This window comes from Culex pipiens, chromosome 1 (assembly GCF_016801865.2).
Source record: "Culex pipiens pallens isolate TS chromosome 1, TS_CPP_V2, whole genome shotgun sequence".
NCBI classification, from domain to species: domain Eukaryota; kingdom Metazoa; phylum Arthropoda; class Insecta; order Diptera; family Culicidae; genus Culex; species Culex pipiens.
Window position 1 is genome coordinate 70,975,492 of NC_068937.1, and position 24,674 is coordinate 71,000,165.

At 38.8% G+C, this 24,674-nt stretch overlaps 1 protein-coding gene across 2 annotated transcripts in view; it reads right to left on the minus strand.

Annotated features, from left to right (window-relative positions):
* Positions 1–229: 229 nt before the first annotated feature.
* LOC120430589 (uncharacterized) overlaps positions 230–24,674 on the minus strand; it is a 65,459-nt gene continuing 41,014 nt past the window's right edge. The window contains exons 3-4 of one of the 2 annotated variants that reach the window (XM_052709102.1): positions 18,324–18,440; positions 15,435–15,603 (exon numbers count right to left, since the gene is read on the minus strand). In XM_052709102.1, coding sequence (XP_052565062.1) covers positions 15,571–15,603; positions 18,324–18,440 — 150 coding nt within the window. In that variant the 3' untranslated portion in view covers positions 15,435–15,570. Of the gene's footprint in view, positions 3,004–15,434; positions 15,604–18,323; positions 18,441–24,674 lie in introns of those variants that run through there. The other variant, XM_039595696.2, reaches the window with a different exon arrangement.

Genomic DNA, 24,674 nt, shown 5'->3' on the forward strand with positions numbered 1-24,674 from the left:
AATGAAAAACTGCGACTATTTTCAAAAAAGTCACCTTAATATGGATTTAACTTGAAAACGGTGCACTTTATCAAAATTTTACTAAAGTACTTTTCGATTGCAAATTTGATTTTACATCGAAAAATGAAGTTGAAAAATTTTTGCGACCAATATTTCGATTTTTTGAAAAAATCAGTATTGATTAAAAAATTCACAACTCGTTGAAAGATTTTTTGCACAACCTGAAAATTTCTGAAAAGTTGGCATTTTATGTCCTCTAAAACATATCAAAAAATAAAAAAAATTAAAAATAGTGTTTTTTTGCAAATCAAGTTTTAGTGATAAAAAGTTAAATAAAAAAATCACCAAATTTTTTTTATCGTGTATCATTTTTTTCCAGTGTAGTCCGTATCCATACCTACAACTTTGCCGAAGACACCAAATCGATCAAAAAATTCCTTCAAAAGATACAGATTTTTGAATTTTCACATATCATTTTTGTATGGACAGCTGCCAAATTTGTATGGAAAATTATATGGACAAACTAATGATGCAAAATGGCTTCTTTGGGCATACCAAAGGCACCAAAAAAGTTTCAGCCGGATTAAAAAATACAAAAATTAAAATTGAAGAAAAAAGACCGATTTCGTAGAGAATTGCTCTATTTCTATATTGGTTCTTTCAAAATACTTTTCAGTTTTAATACACCTCTCTTCTTGCCGACCACAATCTCACCGTCCTTCGCGGTAGTGATGGTAATAGGATCCACTGCCCAGCAGTCCTTGAGCACGTGATGGTCGTTAACCATATGGTCGGTGGCGCCCGAGTTGACAATCACCTCCACCGTTCTGGCTCGCTTCGGCTCTCCCAGGCTACTGCCTGCTTGCAGTGCTGGTATCTCTGCACCAAAGACAACTTGCCTTGCTGGCTGCCCCGCGGCTCGCCGCTTCTGCTGCACGCTTCGATCTTCTCCATGAGCCTCTCGCTCTGCTGGTTGTCCAAGTGCTATCGGCCTGACCGGAACATGGGCAATTCGCCGTGTTGGCCTACCATGGGCAGTCTGCCACTCTGGTTGTGTTTCCTCTCGCCGAACAATTTGCACTCTCTGGTCCTCTCCACGATTCTGACGTTCTTTTGGCAATCGGCTGAGTTGTTCCATGGGTAATCTGCCGCGCTGGTCCAGTTTGCACAATAAGTGCGAAATTCGCGCGTTCCTGGTGAAACTTCTCACGTCCATGTTCGCGCTCTGGTGACGCATCCACAAATCGGACTATGCGCTCTCCGGAGGCATTAGCTCTCCCGGATCTCTGCGGACTTACTCTCCCATACCTCTGCGGGCTGGGATGCCGTCGGCCAGCTGGAAATTCCACCCGCTCTGGCTCTTGCCGGCATTTCCTGGCAGTGTAGCCAGCTATGCCACAGCGGTAACACCTCCGCTTATCCTTCCTCCGTCCAGCTGCCATTGCCGTGCTTGGTCCAGGTCCAGATTCGCCGTCGGTCAGCTTCTTCTTCATTTCGGCATCTAAGAATATCCCCTTGAACTCGTCCAGGGTCATCTTCTTGATGTCATCCTTCCTCATTACGGCTAACGCGTCCATGGTGTTCTCGAACTGGTCCGGAATCACCGCCAATAAGGTGCATCGTTTTTCATCGTCCGTGACACCCTCTCCAGCTCGCTCCATATCCCGGATCAATGCTTCGTGGGCCGTAAAGAGTTCGGTCAGGTTCCCGAAGCTGGTCATGTTCAGCCGGTACAGCTGCCGACGGTAGGCGAAGAGAGTTAGCTGTCCCTGGCGCTCGTACACGTGGTCCAGCTTGTCCATGATTTGCTTGGCGTATGGATAACCAAGCACGTGATTTATGGCCACGTTGTCAATAGACAGCCACAAGATGTTGACCACCGCGTCGTCCTCCTTGAGCCGCTTCTCGAAAGCCGCGATTCGCTTCTTCTCCGCGTCATCTTCCGGTTTCGCTCCCGAGGGACGTTCAGCGTACACTTCTTCCGGTGGAATTTTATCAATACCAATACCCCAATACCTTCACCTTCCAACACGGATAGTCCATCTTGACCGCTCCGTGGAAGGTCGGAATTAGCAAAACTTTCTGCTTATCATCTGCCATCGTAATCGTCTCGTACTTGTTGTTGGTTTAACCTATAAACAAAAGAAAGTTCTTTCACCTACGTGGGGCTTCCAGTAGGTGTGCTGGGCCCATAACCTGTTGCAGGTTACGTGCTTCTCAAAAAACCCGTTCTTAAGCGTAGAATAAGAAAATACCTCTTGCTTCTAGTGCATCCAAAAGATAATTGTAATTCGTCTTTCCTAATCCTATAAACAATCTTCTCCGTGTTCCGTTAGTGTTATATACCATATTTTTTTTTACTTAATATTACTATTTACATGTATGCGTCACTTACACCACTTCTTCTAATACTACTTAATTGTAGTTTACCATAAAGCTCTGTTAGCTTACTATAAATTCAGTCTACTGTGACTAGTAAGCTCTTGAGTAAGCTATAGTGGATCTCGGAATTCTATTCCTAACTGGGGTGGTTCCAATGTTGAAAAGTTTGTATATTTCAACACAATCTGCGTAGCCACACTTCTTCACACACAGCGTTACAGAGAGCCACAAACTCCGCTTCGGTCGAAGACAACGCCACACTTTGCTGCTTGCGCGTCTGCCAGGCCACAGTGCCTCCGAAGACTCGGAAAGCGTAGCCGGAGATGGAACGACGGTCGTTGACGTTGAAGCGACCCTCGCCTTACCAGAAAAATTCACAGTAGATTTTCTCTGTTTTATTAAAAACGAAAATATTAGGTTTTGTATAACTACCTGAAAGACGAATCAGGAGAGATGTAAGAAAAGGGAAGACAAATAAAAATCAATTAGGAGCGTATATGGATGATGTGTAGGACGGGAAAAACCGACAACACTTTTATGACCCACTTAAGTGGCACGCACAGAAAGGTGCCCGACGAGAAACAAACAAATAACAATATCTGTGAAAAAGGACAGGCACGACTGGAAAATAAATAAAGATTACATTATCTATGGGTTAAGTCATAAAAGGACCGCGACTAATTTCTGAGAAATCGGAGAATTAGAGCGCGGTGGAAAGAAATAGAACATTTATATTAGGATTTTAAGAGTGAGAGAAATAAAATAGGCCAGGATATTATGTATAACTTGGAAGGATTTTTAGAGTGGGGGGAAAATAAATAAAATAAAAAAAGAGAGTTATATATTGTTGAAAAGAGAATTCTGGGAAAAAGAGAGAATTAAGGAAAACTTTTCATTATATCAAGAAAAATACAGGTTGGAGTGAGGGTTGTAAATGAGACAAAATATATTATATAAGTTAGAGGAAGAATTTTTGGAGAGAAACCGAAAAGGACGGATATATTATGCAACATCAAAAACTAGAGTGGGGGTAAAAATATAAGATATTAAATAATTAAGTAAATAACTACACGCAAAAAAATCAGGCCTGTTTGAATCAACAAAATATTTTGTTGTTTTCACTTGACGATTTTTTGTTGAAACTGATCTCAAAACCAACTGAAACAACTCAAAATTTTGAGTTGAATCTACTCTGTGTATTTTGTCAAATCTTTTTGGAAATATCAACAAAATTATTGCGTTGATTCTACCATGATCGGCGTTGAATCAACTTAACTATGTTTCTTGATTTTAATTAAATTAATTGCTGTTCACACGTGCCCGCTATACGTCAAAATGTTAAGTTTTTCTTGGTTTTGATCAGAGTGGCCAGTGAACAAGTTTCCGTTCCGTGCGATAATTCCGTTCGTGTGTTTGATCCCGATCCCATCGCTTGCGGTGAGCGAAGTGTTATACAATGCGAGAAGTTAGTGCGATATTTGGGCCGATTTCACCTCCATCAGCTAGGACACCACCTGCCATCTCTAGGAGTTAAAGGCGGAACAAACCAAGTTTTGCAGATTGCAAGAAACTCCCCAACCCCTCGACGGAACATGCTTGGTAAGCGCTCTAGCATTTTACTTCAAATGACCTTTTTTAATGCTTTTCCATCCTTGCAGACCTCTGCGGAAAACAACGTAACCACGGTTCACCGGAACGTCAATGGCAACATGGCCCATTCAACGCGGGAGGCAACTTAACAAACTCGTTGGTTCATCAGGAGGCGGCGGTGGCACCAAGTGCGGTCAAAAAGCTGCGAAACGGCACTCGGACCGAACAAGGTGCAACACTTGGAGGACCAGCTTGAATTGTTTTCTTTCCGATGAAATAAAAATATGCAAATATCAATAAATAATGACTATTATTATTTCAATAAAACATTTTGTTAATTCAATTGAAAAACTAACCTCATTTTGAAAAAATAATCAGGTTTGATTCAACAAAAAATCGACGTTGCTTCAACAAAAATCTGATTTGAACGTGCTTTCTGTCAAATTTTGATCAACAAAAAACAGCTTAGATGTAACAAAAAAGCCCGATTTGAAACAACAAAACTTGAGAGTTGATTCAATGCAAAAATTTTGTTGATTATATTCAACAAAATATTTTGTTGAATCAAACCTCGTACAGGCTGATTCTACAAAACATTTTTCTGCGTGTAGATTTAGTATAAAAAGCCAAGCTGAAATCAAGTTGACAGAGAGTGAAGTAGAGTGAAGAAGAGTGAAGTCCAGGTCCAGTCGGAGTCGGAGACAAGTCAGTGAGTTATCAACTTTGACCTTTTCCTTGATTTCAGTTTAGCTCATTAGGTTACAAATTGTAATCCTAAGCTAAGATAACTGAATAAAAAAATCAAATAGTATCTTTGAAAGGCACGAGGTTGAAAGTGTTTGATTGTGTTACATCCGAAATATCCAGTCGAAATGCCTTGGACCGGCCGCACGCTTCAAAGTGGTGACAAGCGGAAAGTTTCACTTTGAAACTGGAACGTCATTTCTGCTGGCTTAACCAGTTAGAAAAGTTTTGTAATAGAAAAGTAAAGTGCCGTAAACTGGGGTGAATCGGGACACATGGGGCGAATTGGGACAGCATTTTTAACCATGTTGGAGCACAATATTTTGATTTTTCTGGTTGGTTTCGGTTAGAACAGACTCAGGCCAACAAAATGTGTACATCCATTTCCAAATTTAAAAGCTTTAAGTGCTCTAAAAACTGCTGTCCCTATTCAGACTGTAGTCCCGATTCACCCCAGATTACGGTGTTACAAGTGTCACAGGAATTTTAAAATGATAATTTGGTAAGTACCTACTTTTTCCATATTTTTACTAACACCTTTTTTATCGGGGACTTAGTGTTTTTCTCAGGGCTGCGGAGTCGGGTCATACTTCAAGCGACTCCGACTCCGACTCCGACTCCGGCTCTCTGAGTTAAGCCGACTCCGACTCCGGCTCCGGCTTTCCACAAATTGATGACTCCGACTCCGGTTTTCCAACTCTAGCCGACTCCGACTCCGACACCGACTCCAGCTTTCCACAAATTTTGACTCCGGCTCCGACTCCGACTCCGACACCTAATCTGTATTTAAAATATTTTAAAAATTTCAATTAATCACATCACTCACATTTCAGTTCACATTTGAGCGAATAATACCGGGGTGACATTTATGTTCGGGGTGTTTAACAAAATTATACATACGAATTATTTATACAAACAGAATGATATGGAACCATACTAAGCTTGGTAGATAAGTGTTCGTTGTTCTATGTTACATGTTTTCAGCGTTTTTGAAACAAAAATCATAAATATCTTCAGATTTAAACGCATTTTCTGCGCAACAATTTTCTAAATAAATTAAATTTTGTTGTTTTGAAAAATTTGAACTTTTTTTTTAACTACTTTAAATTTACATTCATTTTTTTAAAGTTTCTATAAAAGCTACACTAATTTTTAACTGTACTTTTTTAAATGAAATATTAAAAGAAAGTTAACCTTCATGATCGAATTGACATATAAAATCCATTTGAATAATTTTAGGCTGAAACACAGTAACTATCAAAGATACGCTGGTTTTGAAATAGACAATTTTTAAAGTCACAATTTTTTAAAGCTCTTTTGAATTTATTTCAGAGAACGTATATGGAAATTGTGTGATTCAGCCCAGTACACACTTTAAACATATAAATCATGAGAAAATTCTAGTATTTAAAAATAAATAAAATTATATCAGTTATATCACCCCGATTTAAGGTATTTTGAAAATTTAGACTTGTTCAACGATATTATTTAAGGATCCACTACACGCAAACATTTTTTGCTTCGAGTTTTTTACGGAAATTGTCGTAACTCTGAATAGAAAACAGATAGAGTCCCACTTTTTGTATTGAGTCCTGTAGAAAAGTTATGCAAAGTTTTCAAGACCTAAACTGATCTGATAGTTTCAAAAGTTTCTTCAAAAAGCAAAAAAAAAAACTTGCGAAAATTATGTTAACTTTGCATAACATTTCTACAGGACCTACCTAATACAAAAAGTGGGACTCTAACTGTTTTCTTTTCAGAGTTATGACAATTTCCGTTAAAAAAAGTCGAGGAAAAAAATGTTCGCGTGTAGTGGATCCTTTAGAATCAACACTTTAAGAGAAATTGTAAATATTGAGGTAATCGATATATCTAATCAATTCAATGATTATTTCAAAATTAGTTGCAACTTATTTTCGATATTTTTTGTTTGTTTTAAATGTTTTCAGCACGGCACTTTTATTTATTTTTATTTACATACAAAATGAGCATGTTGCGGTCCAAGTAGTAGATTGATATAATAGTTGATAATTTATTAGTATAGTTATTGCGCAATTCCCACTAACTTGGACTTCGCACTAAATTATTGCTATCGATCGCACTATTGCGACATGTCAAACTGCCTTGGGAAAATTTAAATTTCCTAAAAAATGATCAAAGTGCTCGCTTGTTTTTCAGCTGTCAATCGCAATTTTAAAGTGCGAATGTCCAGTTTGGTGGAAACTGCGACTGGCAGTGTAAACAAACAACTACTGGTTGCCTAGTTTTTCGAATTCTTGTTGTCAAAAGTGCGAGAGAAAACTGCGGGAAAAATCCAAGTTACAGTGCATGGGTCAATATAATGTCAATTTTACAAATGTTACATTTTTTTTTGTTAAGTACTGATAGTGAACCTTTATTTTCCTATTAACAAAAAGGATCTACATAAAACCTTAGAAATTATATAGTAATATATTGACATTTTGTTGACTTACAAGTTTGCAAAATTAAGTTTAGATAAGTTTTATATAGAATTTCCAGAGCTATATAAACTTTTATACTAAGAAGTTAGTAAACTTTATACTCAATCCAAATTATTTTTTTAATCGGTCAAAGATGCCTATTTGGAGTTGGGAGGCTGGATTTATGGTGATTTGTCAACAAATAACTTTATTTATGTTAATTTTTCGAAAGGTGTACACTGTATACATTTTTTTGTACCTTTGATTTTTGTAATAGTATTTGTTATAGAACTTTTTATAGAAATCATCTTTTCATGAGCTTGTATCAAAATGTTCGGCATGAGTTTCTGTACAAAACGTAGTACTAGGTTTCTGTCAAACTTTAAATTGTTTACATGTTTCATCACAAAATGTGCATAGGGCTCAATGGGTGTAAATACTTATTTTACATACTGTAAATACAAGCAAAAAGAGACAGTAAAGAACCTTTTTAATATGTTTTAATTTTTTGACTACACAGCCAAAATTATTTACTATTTTATGAGTTATGACAATATAGTATACCGTAAACTGGGGTCAATCGGGACACATGGGGCGAATTGGGACAGCAGTTTTAACCATGTTAGAGCACAATATTTTGATTTTTCTGGTTGGTTTTGGTTAGAACAGACACTGGCCAACAAGATGTGTACATCCATTTCCAAATTCAAAAGCATTAAGTGCTCTAAAAACTGCTGTCCCTATTCAGACTGTAGTCCGATTCACCCCAGATTACGGTAGTGTATGCAAACATTGACAAGAGAGGATTAACAGATTATGATTCTGTGATCTTAGTGAAATAACACAATAAGAGCTTTCCAATCACAATAGAAATGCTTCGAAAACATCATGACATCTGATAAATATCTTGATCCGAAAAATAAATTGATTATAAAAATGTCAACGCAGTGCACGCGATTCAATAAATAAATTTAAAAAATGGGAATTAACCTGAATTATATCAAATATTGAACAATAAAGTTCATAAATTATATAAAATATTTTGATAACTCCGACTCCAGCTCCGACTCCGGGTCTATCAGAAATCTACGACTCCGGCTCCGACTCCGACTCCAGCTCATAAAATTTAGCCGACTCCGACTCCGACTCCGACTCCAGCTATTCGAGTTTTGACGACTCCGACTCCGACTCCGACTCCGACTCCAGGTCCCCAAAAAGACCCGACTCCACCGACTCCGGCTCCGACTCCGACTCCGACTCCACAGCCCTGGTTTTTCTGACCAACTCTAAACTTAAAAAAAATAACTTGTGGATTTCTCTAATTAAGGAAACAGCCTGAGAGTCTGCAGAAAATAATTTACTTTTTAAAAGTAAGAAAAAATTCCTTCCCTTAATCACGATGGAAGAATTAAATAAATTGGACAACTATTTTTCGTTGGAAATAGCAAAATTTATTGGAAGCTATTCCTAAATCTAAAGAAGAAATCGAACAGAAGACAATAGAAATAGCAGAAGCTGTTTAAAATTATAAGCAACTATTAATTGCTTCAAGGGATACTCTTCAACCTAAAGAGCACAAAATTAACAATGGGTTCAAAGAAGATCACAAAAATGGAGCCTAACATTTCAAAAGGGCACAAAACTTTTGTAAACAATAGTGTATCCCTTTCACTCAAATGACAGTTTGCATAAGGTGTGAGAGGGATACACTCTTGTTTACAAAAGTTTTGTGCCCTAATGAAATGAAAAGCACGAAATCTTCAAGAAGCTCTTGAAGTTTTTGCTAAAAAATTAATTATAGATTCTGATGATGAGGAGGAATATGGCGAGGTAGAAAATTTAAAGACACATTCTCCGGCAATGTACACCTTAGGATGAAATTTTGAAAAGCGCGTATGAGCTATTTGGATATTTTTCCTCGGTTCTAGACTTCTTGAAGCTTCAAAAATCATGGTTTTCATTAATAGATCATTTGAATATCATTATGTACAAGTTGGTTAAGTTATGCATCAATTCGTGATAAAATCATCGCTTTAAAACATTTTTCTAAAAACTCCTGGTTTTCAGCGAAATAAAATCCAAACATTATTCTTTTGATTGCATTTTGTAGGTTTTTAGTTGTACTAAACGGAAATGTCATGGGTTTGCAGTTTATCTTAAGTTAAGTATTTTTTCAAACTAGTGTAAGTTTACCATTTTATTGCGTTGCAACCAGGGATGGTATTTTCTCGTTTCCTCGCCGATGGCGAGGGCTTTTAGATATCTTCCCTCGCTCAAATCATCAAATTTTCGGCGTTCTCCCAAAACTGCATCAAGAGAGCGAAGCGAAAACGACGCCGATGAAATAGCGAGCAACGAACAAACCGATGCGTAAGACGGAAAAAAATCTCTCACACAGCCAGTCCCCTCGCTCAAAAAGCAAGAGAAAGAGCAATCGTGAAATTCTCTCGCCCGTAAGCCCTGTAGAAATGAGTTCATTTGTGTGCGTGAGCTCTAGTGTATGTATACAGCAATTTCGTGTGCGTGTCTCTCCGGTTGGAACGATAGTTCCATCGGAGCCAGCGATAGTGTATTTCTCATCGATGTGATGGGCTTTCGGTATTCGCGATAGCAAGCCGACCATCACTCGGCTGCGAAAGAGAAGAGAAATTTTAAGAGACGAGGAACGCACCGAAATATGCATCAATGATAGTGCGATGGTGATGCTTTACCTACCCTGGTTGCAACGTCACGAAAAAGTGACATTTGTTTATGTCAACAAGAAACTAAACATTCAATCATTTTGATATTTCGGATGCTCTTTGTACTTGGAAAGAGCTTTCAAATGCAACCTAGAGCGACTTAATTGGTTGTCTAGATCCAAAGTTACAACAGGTTTATGTTTGCGTTGCAACGTAACGAAATTTTAAATCATATTGGTCACATGGCATAAAAGGTGCATGCGTAGTTGGTTGTTGAAGATAAAAGGATACTAAATATTATATATTTTTTATATAATGTTTCCGAGCATACTTACAGAAGAATTGTACATGGGTCATTCACAAATTCCGTCACTTAAGTTTGTATGCAACTCGAAAAAAGTATTTTATGAAAATTGATGAAAAAATCAAAATAGACCAATGTTCACAAGGGGGAAAAATCTAAAACTTTCCAAAAAGTAATCACGTGGTTACTGGATGGCCCCTTTATGATAAACTGATTTACGTGAGGGTTCATTCTAATACAACGCAACGATTTTTTTTATCCCACATCCTTATCTAGGTCAAATTACAGTAAAATTCACTAAACTATAAAAATCACGTGATTCGATTTTTTTTTACAAGCTTTTGTCACTTTGTTGTTGGACGAACCCTTACTTAAATAAGTTGTATGCAGCGTTTAGTTTTTCGCAATTAAAAATGTTATGTTGCGCAGGTAAACAGTTTTATTAATTCCTCAAATTTAATTTAAAAAGCACAAAAGTCAACAAAACAAGTTATGTTGTTTGCAGATCGCCCCATCACAGGCCCGTAGCCAGGGGGGTGGGCTTCGGGCTGAAGCCCCCCCCCCCCCGAAATTTTTGAAAGACATATGGGAGAGAGGGAAGAAGAAGAAAATTTCTTCTTACAGCCCCCCCCCCCCTTCGAACCAAAATTCTGGCTCCACTCCTGGGCCATTAACAAACGATAGGGGCACTTTATTTATAAATTTCAGCCCTCCTGAAAACTTGAAGCTCCTTACCTCCCTTCTAAAACTTCCATGTGTTTTGTAAATTGCCCAAAACCATTCAAGTATTAAGGGAGCGTTCTTGCATTACGTAACAAAACATTTATATTTTTAGGCCCCCTCCACCCCCTGGCAATACATTTCCGATACACTTTTTTTGTATAAATCCTCGAACCCTCCCCCTCCCCCTTGATTTTACGCCGTTACGTAATGCATGGCCGTCCCGTTACATGGATAGAGAGGATGGGAGGGGGGGGTCTCTTTCGTTAATGGAATAATACAACAAAAAATATTTTTACTTTGAAACGTTACATACGTCTAACATACGCGGGCCAATCGATTCACATGCCCTTGTACTGTCTATCAATGTCTTAAGATAAAATCTTAACCTGCAGTTGTTCAAACTAACAAAAACTATGATTTATTTTGAAACTGAAATTTCGTGACGTTGCAACGCAACGAAAAACCCTGTTTTCAGAAACAGAGCGTTGCAACGTCACGAAATGTAAGTGGTCTTTAAAAATCGAGGTTTGATTTTTTCGAAAAACAAATGATTGCATTCGATTTGTTGGCCAATTTTACACTAAAAATGGAAGAAGAACTCCAAATTTGCCTTTTAACAGAGCAGAGTTAATGGCGAAACATGAATTGGGTCAGGATTGAGAAAAAGTCACGCGTTGCAACGTCACGCTACATATTCCCCTCTCAAAAATAGAATATTTGCTTCAAATAATGTTTCAACATTGTTTCTTATAGGAAATTTAATGTACTTTCCGAATCTGTAATAACATATGTACCTTTTCAATGTAATTTTTGAGTTACAGTCGAAATACTGAAAAAAGAAAAGTCAAAGCGTTGCAACGTCACGGCGGAATGTGTCAAAGATTATTCCCGTGAGTCGAACATACAGACACCAACTGTGAAAACTAACTTCAGAAGCCAATTTAAACACTACAATAATAATAATAACGGTAATTTAGCGAATAATGCACCAGTTTTCCGAAATAATTATCAACAAAATTACCACAGGAATAATGATAACAGAAATGTTACGCAGGAAAATAATAGATTCCGGCATCAACAACAACATCGTGATTTTAACCAAAATCATTCAAACAATCGACCGAACCAAAATTTTAACGCTCATAGAGGAATTGACTCTCAACAGAATAATATGTCTAATAATTTTAAAACATATTATCCACAACGAAAAAACTAATTTTTGGGGTTTTCGATAGATTTGGCGTCCGAAATACCCGGCAAAATGGAAAATTTAATAGACGTTCTAATTTCCGAGTTCGAAATCGTTTTAGGAGACGGAATTATAATCGGAATAATATTTGGAATAATAATAGTTTAAGAGAGCAAAGAGAATTTTATAACCCCCCTCACGAAATTCTCAAAATAATTTTAACTCCTTTTCTACAATTTAGATTAAGAATTGCTTCAAAACAAAACCCGTTTAATTTTATTCACTACTTGCTTGACACAGGTGCAATTGTTAATATAATAAGAAGCAATGTTTTAAATAAAATAGGTTATTCTCATGTCAATTTTAAAGATAATAATTATTGAACTGGCATCAATAATACGTGTAATGCAACAATGGGTTCAGTTATAGTCGAATTGTTGATTGGTAACACAATTTTCAGTACAAAATTTTATGTTATGAAGAACCTGCCTGTACCGGGAACTATTGGTGCAGAATTCTTGAAGAGACACACTCTTTTCATCGATAAAAATTTTAATTTCATTGTCTTACAAAAACCAAGATTATACTTTAATAATCATTATAACGAAAATGAGGAGAATCTTGCAGATATTAATTATAAAGAAATATCTATTTCAGGTGACGATGAAAATAACGAGAATGAAGAAAACGCAAATATTATAGCTTATTGTGAAAATAATGCTCAAACGTATGAAATACATAATTCATCTCAAAGTAATTGTAATGATGAGCTATGCATGCCCAAGGAATTAAACTTAGTTATTGACAAAGATTGTGACGTCATTGAATATAAAAAGTTCAAATATGTATGCGGCGAAGAAAGATTAAAAAAACTTTTAGAAACAATTGAGCATGAGCATGAGCATGAGAGACCACCCATGGTTGTCCTTCTCCGTTGCTGAACAGGACCGTAATATCCTTTCAGCACTACTGATCATAGGCTTCGACAATCGAACTGTGATTCCCTTATCAACAGCATGTATGAATGCGCTGAAAAGATAAAACACCATGATTGCTAAAACTAGATCAGTTGCGAATAGGAAACAGTCATTGGCCACCAACGGCGCCCGCCATGTCAGTTTGTAGATCTCGATTTTAAGGGACGGGAATGTTAGTTAGCGCAGGTTGCTACTAGGGCAGCTGATTTACTCTGTGCTTACACCCCACGAGCGCCAGGAACCTGAAAACTTGTTAGTAGGATAGGGAGTTTGGTCAGGATTCATCATAGAAGATGAAGATGCGACCCAAAAGCGAAAGACTTTTGTTAAAGGTATGATATATTATTCTCAAGGCAGGCAATCGGATGCTGCTGTTGAGACGAATCCCGTTTAGGTTCTTATATTTATTAATTTAACGAGTTAAATATTATTCTCAAGCCAAATAGCTGATGCTGCTGTAGATTCAATTTGAATTTAAATGATGAAATATTAAAAATGCCAAAACGTTCTTTCTTAGACAGCCGGCTGTGGAAAAAAAGAACCAGAATGAAAAAGATTTACATAATAATAAATTAAACTCAGGATAGCTACCCAAATTATTTTTCTGAGGTGTTTCCCGTTTAGATGCATTTAACTTTTAACTTTCTTAAATAATGCGAAACGCGGTTCAAAAACTAATAAACACAAAATTACCCGTTCCAATCAAAGAAATCTACGATAAGTATTACTATTTCAGAAGACAACCAGCGGAGCACGACGCGATCTTATGATTATTATATTAAATTATTGATATTAAACATGTGTAATGTGGTGCAATACTATGAATAGGAATTACAATCGCGTTGAATTTAAATTGTTTACCGCGCCTTAAACGTGCCTCAAATGCTAAACTGAATATTACCGCCAACGCGCTTCCAATCAGCAAAAAATTAGGGAGATTTCTCCGAAAACGCGATTTCCTAAAATTGTTTGTACCGACGAAATCCACGACGACCGGAGGACGCACAATCGACTATAATTTTTACACTCGACTGGCAACTCATGAGCCACCCTATTCAGCCATCAGGAGCTTTTTGGAAGCTCACTAACACCAGCATTTGTCGCGCTTGATCAGTCACTCCCACACATTCGCTCCACACATTCTCATAATATAACACACCTCGGCATACATCCGTAGCAAGGAACAAACTCACCAAATTGAAGATTTCCATCATCGTCATCACGACCATCGCTAGAGGTTGTTGCAGAGGGCACTTGCTATCCTCCGGCAACTTTACCAGGAGACTTCTAACAATGAAAAACTACTATATTCACTAGATTTCTTTTCCACTTCTATTTTCCTCAGTAAAACCAGATCACTTCATTCTTATAAAAAGGTAACTTTTGTGGCAACTTTTTCACAAATTATGCGATTTGCTGTCTCGCTCCCCCATCACAACAAAAACGGAAACGTCACTTGCGGCCAACCCTGCAGGAAAGCGAGCTTGCATTTAAAAGCTGGCACTTGCATGCAAGATTGATGCTTGCAACGCACCGACCGCGTGCAATGGGCAACAAAGAAAGAAAACACCGATTTTCTTGAAGCATTTTTTGAAGAAAAATAGATTTAAAACTTGATTTTTGAAAAACTTTCACTTTCTCTGGCAGCCCCGGCAGACTATCCCTGACTTGAACAAACAACCGTCCCCCGAAACTCCCGAAAACACGACAAATTCATTCGAAAAACCGGAGCACCACGAAACCACCAACCGCACGGGGGCAATGTTGCCAGACCAATCATTAAAAAAAAACTTTTAGAAACAATTAATTTAAAACATCTGAATAATGAAAATCATGACGCCATAGTTTTCATGATTCGAAAATTCAATAAATTATTTTTCCTAAACGGCAATATAGAATGCCAGAATCTACGAAAACTCATATTGATGAACAGATCGAAGAAATGCTTAAATTAGGAATTATTCAACCTAGCAAAAGTCCTTGGAATGCTCCTGTACTGTGCATCCCAAAGAAAGTGGGAGCTGGCTGTTCGCTGCTTTGACAGCTCGCGGATTCGAGCGTAACATTGTGAAGAGGTACATAATCAACAAGCACAGTACGCACCCACACAGTAAGTGTAATCCAAAGGTCGTCAGTTCGAACCCTGTGGTGGAAGGTTCCTTGGAGTAGAAAGCGGTTTGGGTGCTCTTCCCATTCAAGCCTTTGGACTTCTAGGTCCGAGCAGAAACTTGCAATAAAGACCACAAAAGACCTGGGGGTCGTTGAGGTGGATGGTTTGATTTGATTTTGGTAGGGCCAGCGTACACGCTTGCACACGCACACACACAGAGCACTCAGGAGCATTTTAGATTATTCACCGCCCCTTAAAGGAATGATTTCTAAGAAAATATGGCTAAACTGTTGTTGTTGATGTTAATGATTAAATTATTCATTTATTTCTGGCAGCCTTAACCTTCTTGGTCATTCTCTGCCCTATAGCTAAACTAATTTTAATGATTTCACAGTATTGGATTCGTTTTTAATCATCCTTTTCATCATCCTACGCTTCACAGTCACTAACGAAATCGATATCCTGAAAAGAAAAACATTTTTTGTAAGAATTTATTAACATGATCGTCATTCATTCGAAGTTTGCACGAAAACATGCACATTTGAAAATTATTTTCACCGATCCTGCTTGGCAGGGCTGTACTATCTAAACAAATATAGAGCCAAAACTTAGAAATTCGATATCTTTGGATCTTTCTGTCAATAGGGGAGTGTGGGGTAATTTGGACACCCTAAGGAAATTGCTCTGTGACGGGCTGTATGGATATTTTAAAGGAATGTGGATGACACCAGAGGATAATAGAGACCATATTTGATGGAAAAATGTCATTCATTTAGATAAATTTTGATGAAAAACCCATTTTTATCGCAAAAATTAAAAGGTGTCCAAATTACCCCCACATTTTTGTGTGGGGGTAATATGAACACCCGAAAAAAACGAAACTATTGGCACTACGCCCCCCGGGGCATGGCCTTCCTCTAACGTGGGATTTCTGCTCCAGCGCCTCTGACGAGACAGGAGAAACCGGGACCGACGTTTTACTTCACCATCCGATAGAAGCTCAGTGGATAAGGCGGGAATCGAACCCGCGTCTCATAGCATCATCGGGATCGGCAGCCGAAGCCGCTACCCCTGCGCCACGAACACCCCTATGGGGTAATTTGGACATGCCTTGTGGGGTAATTTGGACATGCCTTGTGGGGTAATATGGACATACCTTGTGGGGTAATATGAACACCTTTTGTGGGATAATTTGGACACATGTTGAAGAATAAGTTTAACATTTGATTTTTTGAGCATGTTTTTTATCTTTCAACCTCAATATAAATCAATCTTTATATAGAATTTATTAGCCTGAAAATATCATTTTTTTTATATTTTACATTCTGTAGCCCATCAAATTTAAATATTATTGTAAACCAACATAGAAATGTCAAAGAAATTAATTAAAAGCAATCAACATTAGGGTCTTGTTGAACGCCAAATGTACAGTAATCAGATTTTCATCAATTCGAATATTGGAATAAATTTATCTAAATTAAAAAAAGGGGTTTTGTGAAAGTTCTCATTGTCCACATTCCTTTTTGAGTGTTTTGACATTTTAAATCCCTCTAAATTTAACAAAATCCCTTTAAAAACTCAACCAACCATGAAAGTTACTTTTTTTACCTGACAGGTAGACTTTCAGGTATGTCCAAATTACCCCACAAGCCATGTCCAAATTACCCCCATAGCATATTCTATCATAAATTGCGATTTTTGATGATAAAAAAGGATAAAATGCACAATTTGTATACGTACATATCTCAGGCATCGTCCAAACAACCCCCTTAAACAAAAAATGTCCACTTTTTTGCCATATAACTCCTGCAAAACCTTATTTCCTAACCTTCAAATATTAGAATTTAAGGCAGTGTCAACCGGTCTTTGGAAACTTTTACACATTATACCAAAACTACTTAACCTATTCCAACTTTTTTGGTTTGTCCATACTCCTAGGCCATTACTAGTACTAGCCTTATCACTTAAATTGCCGTTTTCACTTTATATCCGAAGAAAACGTGATTTTTAAAGGGGTGTCCAAATTACCCCCACTGTCCATATTACCCCAAACTCCCCTAAGTGTTTCTTATGTCAAATTGGCCGGGGAACACGATGGTAAGGTTATATAAAAAACGTAACTTAATCCACCTTTAAGTGGTTGGTGCCTTCCTCTCATTTATAGAGTGATTACAATCCCCTAAAGTGTCCACATGGTTTATGGATCTCCCCTAACGTGATCGCAGCACCTAAGAGGTCCTAATAAAAATAAGTGACGAGTAAAAAAAAGACTTCCTACAGACTTTTTGTCAAGATTATACAGACATCGCCTTTCAGGTAAATGGCATCCCTCTACCAGGCTTTTTTCGTGGCGATTAGACGGGACCATTTGAGGTTATGTAAATTCAGAATATTTTTTAAACTGCTTGTAATTTTAGATAATAATCCGATCTTGAAAATTCTTAATCCACAAGAAAGGTCTTTTCATATGCTTTCTAAAAATATATAACATGTGAGGTTTTCATGAAAAAAACCACCCTTTTTACCATAATTTTAATTTGATATGAAACAGTTTTTTTTTACATAACTTTTTAAATACATGATAAAATTGCATGAATTTAAATAGCAACTTAGGGGACGTAAAGACGGATCGATTAAAACCATTCCGGCCAAAATCGGTTGAGCCTGTGACAAGATATTCCAGTGACATTGATTTGGTACACATGTCTACATACAGCCAAACACACAGACATTCTGAGTTGACAAACCACGTGGACACTTTTTTGGAAATCTTAACCCCCCCCCCCCCCCTCGTGAACAATTTTCCATACAAAAAAAACTTTTTTGTATGGAGCGTGGACAATTGCCCCCCCCCCCCAAGGGGCCACGTGGTTTATGGATGATCTCTTACCTCCGTTTGAAAATATGGGTTTCAATCAAAAATAGCAAAAAAACGATTTTTCTAGGAGGTATAAACATGGAGGAGTGGTCGGATTTTCAGATAGTATCAACAGGCCTGCCAAATTTGAGAAGAGTCGGAGATGCTAATTTTCAAATGTTAGAACTTCGCATCTACGTACCTACATTCGGTCCGCTAAATCGAATGCTAACTAATTCGAACGTATTCGAATTAAAAGGTATTCTCTCATTCGAAGCAGTTTCATTCAAAATTACGAAACCGCTCTGTAGTTTTATTTACTTACCGCGTCTTCCAAGTTTGTTAATTTTGAAATTCCAGCTACTTCTTCCAAAATTTTCGAAGATTCAAGAACTTCATATATAAAGGAATTTTCCTCATCGTTAAACTTTTTGAGTACATTCTGAAATCATTCATTATAATTCAATTAGTTTCGCATCATCATAAAGAGAAAGAAGAATTTGACCATATCGTAGAAGACTGTAGGGTCAATCAATTTTAAATTACCAAGGATCCGCATCCATGTACTAAACGCCCAGATATACAGCAATTCCTAACCAAAAACAGCGTGGCCCAAAATAAAATAAATGTGCTCGAATCGCACAGCAAAATAAAATATATATCGCCAAAAATCAATTTTTAAACCAATTTTTGATCTTTAAAAAGCGTTGGAAAGAAAACTCTTAAAATTTTAGATAATTTATGGGTTGGAAGTTTTACTTGTTTTATGTGATTCAGACTATGCCTCTACGCATTTTTTTTAAATTTAAATGATAATGGTGCCATTCTATAGCACACAATGTGAAAAACAAGTAAAAAATTGAAAGACTGACTGTAAAAACGCGAAAAAATAAGATAGGCAAAATGTAATTATATAAGGTAGTAGAATAGGCCAATACTACCAAAAACGAACATAAACTAAACAATATAAATGCAAATTTAAATACTAAAAATAAAACAAGAAAAACATAAAACAAAAGAAGTAAAGTTTTTTGTAATACAAAAGTTGCTCAAAATGATCTCCTGAACACGGAAAAAATAAACAATTTCGAAAAAAAATAATTTGAGAAGTAAAGGGTTAAGGCTGGTACACCCGAGCAGGGGTAAATAACACGGGAATACCAAATTTTGGTATTACTTGGGCAAACAACAGGGCCCAAAATGTGCCCTTGGTTGCCTAGTTGCGTGTGCCCTCATTAATAAACGTAAATAAAATGCAGTGCTATGTGCCGTCGTGCTCTTCACCATTCGACCAACAATACCTCTGAAACTGTTCGGGGATCTGTCACCGAAGCTTTCACGCGGCCTGTATTGGGGTCAAGCGTGGCTCCGAAGACGACTTGCAACTACATGTACTTCCAATATGCAGCCTTTGTCGAGAAATAACCTACATATGGAAATCGACATTAGAAAAATAATGCAGCATCATTTAGAAGGCAGTCATATGATCTTGACTCACATCAAGACAAATGACAAGACAAATCAAGAAGCCCTAAATGAACTGCACAATAAAATCATAGGCCTGCAAGAAGAAATTAAGAAATCCGCAGGAATTGCAAGTCGAATCCATACGGCAGTATTAACACAGGCACCGGCAATGGACTTCCCCTTGAACGAAGTCAGGAAAGCATTTGAAGACACCACCACGGACCAGAATCAAAAACTCGCTGAATCATTCGGCCGTATCCAGGAAATTACGTCATCCCACCGGGATGACATAATTAAAACAATTGCCTCAGCAGAAAAATGTCCCTCGGACATAATTCTAGCAGTCCACGATGAAGTGAGGGACCTCCGAATATCTCGAAGCCTTGTTAGTGTGTGACACCGTTTGAGTGGTTCCATCCGTGGTGTCTTCGGTTGTCGTGGAAGTCCTACTTCACGATCATGTACCCCTGTTTGATCGTCGTTGCGAGCAGAAGCGAGTCAGCTGCCCTTGCAGAAACCTTGGCTGGCAGCGTCCAAACTGTGCAAAACTGCTTCTGGTTGTTATCCTTTCCTAGTTGTGGTTGATCATCTGCACCTGCAGTGACCGGAAGTTCACGTCTTTGATTACCTGGCCAGTCGCCTTTGCGATGATCGTGACCTTGGTACCTGGCCGTCTGCCCTGCAGTGGCCGAACTTTTCACCGCTTGGTTTGAACAGGTGAAAATCCTTGGCGGTACCTTGCGGTGGTTTGATCGACTGCCCTGCAGTGATCGTGGGTTTGGTTCCGCCCGTGGGAACGCTTGACCAGCTGCCCTACAGCGGTCGCTTGATCTGGCTTCGTCCGGTGACCAGATCGCCAATTGGAGGGTTGGATCCAAAATCCTTCCATTGGACCCTCCAGGTGTGCACGTCCCAGTGACACAGCACTCACGTTGGTATTGGAGTTAAACGGTGGTGATGACGCCTCATCAAAACCACCTTCGTCATTCGGGCTTTTCAATGGACCAAATTGAAGCAAGACGAAGTCAACATCTGGAGTATGGGCTTTGGGTTCAACCGCGATATGGCAGGAAACACACACACATCCGCGCTACTCTGGGCAGGGTCCGGAGTTGGGGCGCAATGGGGGTTCAGAAAGGCTGAACCAGGTCAACCCAAGGGGACGTCACTGGGACGTCATCATCCACCACGATCGGCGAGAGGTCGCCACGTGTCACGGGTCACGTCAACGGGACGTTCCATTCCAACCAGCGTGGTTTAAACGGGATACCACCATCCAAACCAAGGTCAACTCGGACAAGGTCAAGGTGCAGTCAAAGTGAGCTGCATTTTCCAAGGTATACGGTTAACGGTTCCTGCCGAGAGAGGACAACTGAACAAGCGGAGCACTGGGCACCCATCCAAGCGGCCAAGGAAGCGCTGCACATTCCCGGGTTCAGGATCCCACCTGAACAAGCGCAGCACTGGGCTCCCATCCAAGCGGCCAAGGACGCGCTGCATATTCCAACCCAAGGGTTCAGGGACCAACCTGGAAAAGGTGAGCACTGGGCTCCCATCCCAAGCAGTCAAGAGCACTGCAACCTCTGAAGTGGACACTTTAGAGGCGAGCTGGCGTCATCGGGACGTCATCCAAGGGTTCCGGAAAACGGTTGCCACTAGACTGTGGTTTTGATGAGGTGTCATCACCACCGTTTAACTCCAATACCAACGTGAGTGCTGTGTCACTGGGACGTGCACACCTGGAGGGTCCAATGGAAGGATTTTGGATCCAACCCACCAATTGGCGATCTGGTCACCGGACGAAGCCAGATCAAGCGACCGCTGTAGGGCAGCTGGTCAAGCGTTCCCACGGGCGGAACCAAACCCACGATCACTGCAGGGCAGTCGATCAAACCACCGCAAGGTACCGCCAAGGATTTTCACCTGTTCAAACCAAGCGGTGAAAAGTTCGGCCACTGCAGGGCAGACGGCCAGGTACCAAGGTCACGATCATCGCAAGGGCGACTGGCCAGGTAATCAAAGACGTGAACTTCCGGTCACTGCAGGTGCAGATGATCAACCACAACCAGGAAAGGATAACAACCAGAAGCAGTTTTGCACAGTTTGGACGCTGCCAGCCAAGGTTTCTGCAAGGGCAGCTGACTCGCTTCTGCTCGCAACGACGATCAAACAGGGGTACATGATCGTGAAGTAGGACTTCCACGACAACCGAAGACACCACGGATGGAACCACTCAAACGGTGTCACACACTAACAAGGGTTCGAGGTATTGGTGACCAGTAACCAAACGTTGGTCTACTATGGTTTGATGGGCACAACACTCGGATGATGAAGGCACTGCGGGGAGCAGGCCGGCAGGGAGGTCTTCGGTTTTGGCAGATCTTCTACAACCACACGGGAATTTTCAAGGTCAAGCAGTGTTGGAGTCACGGCTGGAGGTTTTACGCTGGAAGGAGAACATCGTCCACAACTCAAGTGTTTTATTTGGACCTGGACAATTTGGAACAAACCACCCACATCTCCCCTTCCCTTCCTTCTGCCATCTTCCAATTTTCGTTCAGAAATCAGCTGGGTAATTTCAGGGTGGGGCAGAATGTTTGAGACTGAGAGGATCGTGGCTACAACCACGAGATTGAAACTCGTCTGAAAAACCTGTATCATTTTCTCAATCAAAACGGTGGCGCCGCGTGGTGGTAGCTACCCTGTTTATTACACTGTGAAATTATCCATGGCTAATCCAAGGAACCAAAAGGTGACAACAGAAATGTCCGCCCAAAAAGGGTGCTACAAAAAACTTTTTATTTAAAAAAAAAATCCTAACAAATCAGCAACGAATTACAAGTTTGATAGTCGAACTACACTTAAAAGTTGGTTTTGTTATTTGTTTTTGCAAAACCGCATATTTTTTTAACAAAAGTGCCAACAATATTCGTAACTACCTTTTGCCTCTTGGTGGCGCTTTGTGTGGTCGATATTTGCGGACGTGCACGCAGAACACCGAACAGTGAGAACTAGCGAAAATCAGGGATTTGACACGCATGCAGTTTCCTGAAGTCCCCACCAGAGGCGCTGTCAATATTGTTTACGTATGGTTTTTGAAAAGGTCGTATGAAACAAATACAATTTTTTTTCTCAAATTATGTTTTTTGTTAGTTTCTACCTCGGTTTTAACTTTTTTTTTGCATATATATGCGAGATAGTTACAAGTATTACGTTATTTTTTTTACATTTAACATTCATTAGATCAATAAAACAAAGTTCTACTTGGCCATGCAACTGGTAGCTGGTGGCAACGAAATCCGGTTCGATGCTGGAAGTCACCCCGGATAGACCACTGAACCTGAGCTATCGAAGTGGTAAACGGGGGGTGGCCCCAACAGGTGCTCTCCCCATTCAAGCCTTCGGACTCCTAGGTTCGAGCAGAAACTTGCAATAGAGACCTCAAAAGACCCGGGGGTCGTAAATGTGGATGGTTTGATTATTTTTGTCGAGAAGTTGTTCGTCTGATTTTGGGAGGCCTTGGGAGTACAGATAAGCCTGCATGCTGGTCGGCGTCATTCCTTCGAGACAGTTGGTCACTGGCTGATCCTTCAGATGTGCCAAATACAACGCTGAATCCCCACGACGCCACCATGACGTCATGAAGTCGTCCGATGGGGTGCCATCGGAGCCGCTCGTTAAGCCGTGGATATTTTGCAGGTGTGGGTGTACGCAGTTGGCACATGGAAGAGGATTTATGGGTTTAATGTGTGTAGTCTCTGGCGTCCTGCCTCGGCGGACATACACTTGTATAATGTGTTACCGTTGAAAACATGATTCTGCGCTGCCTCTTCGTTTACTTCGTAAAGTCCGAGCCGAACAGCGCCCGAGGTCTCCCGTTGGTGATAAGTAATAGCCATGTCCAATCAACCGCACCGTCAGAACCGAGCAACACCCGATGTATCACGTGGTCCAAATTCTGACAGCCGACGAGTCACATGGCTGGGATGAGCTGACCGATCGCCGATGATCGTTGGGTGAGACCTCCTTGAACCTTGGGTGGTGATAGCATGGTTGGTAGCGATCCCAAGATCGTCGTCCTTCCAGTAGGATGAGCTACGCACACACGGAAGCTTGGTTGTGTGCATTCTCGTTAGCCGTTCGTAGTACTTCAAGCCGTTGCAGCGGTTGCTGCCTTGATGTTATTCGAGCCTGGTCGATCCCCTGACCGACCGTGGGACCGTGGGTGGTAGGAATTGCTTCGACAGATGGCGTTGCCGTCGCTCCGAGTCCATTGGTTTATCAGTTTTGATTGATATGAAAAAGTATTTGGTGTAGTTTTTCACAATTGGTCAATGCTTCGGCTGACACATACTGCCGAGTAGTTATTTACCTTAGCAAAAGCGTTGCTCCTCAATGACCAGTTGCCAGATGAATTAAAGAATTAAAGAATTAAAGAATTAAAGAATTAAAGAATTAAAGAATTAAAGAATTAAAGAATTAAAGAATTAAAGAATTAAAGAATTAAAGAATTAAAGAATTAAAGAATTAAAGAATTAAAGAATTAAAGAATTAAAGAATTAAAGAATTAAAGAATTAAAGAATTTAAGAATTTAAGAATTTAAGAATTTAAGAATTTAAGAATTTAAGAATTTAAGAATTTAAGAATTTAAGAATTTAAGAATTTAAGAATTTAAGAATTTAAGAATTTAAGAATTTAAGAATTTAAGAATTTAAGAATTTAAGAATTTAAGAATTTAAGAATTTAAGAATTTAAGAATTTAAGAATTTAAGAATTTAAGAATTTAAGAATTTAAGAATTTAAGAATTTAAGAATTTAAGAATTTAAGAATTTAAGAATTTAAGAATTTAAGAATTTAAGAATTTAAGAATTTAAGAATTTAAGAATTTAAGAATTTAAGAATTTAAGAATTTAAGAATTTAAGAATTTAAGAATTTAAGAATTTAAGAATTTAAGAATTTAAGAATTTAAGAATTTAAGAATTTAAGAATTTAAGAATTTAAGAATTTAAGAATTTAAGAATTTAAGAATTTAAGAATTTAAGAATTTAAGAATTTAAGAATTTAAGAATTTAAGAATTTAAGAATTTAAGAATTTAAGAATTTAAGAATTTAAGAATTTAAGAATTTAAGAATTTAAGAATTTAAGAATTTAAGAATTTAAGAATTTAAGAATTTAAGAATTTAAGAATTTAAGAATTTAAGAATT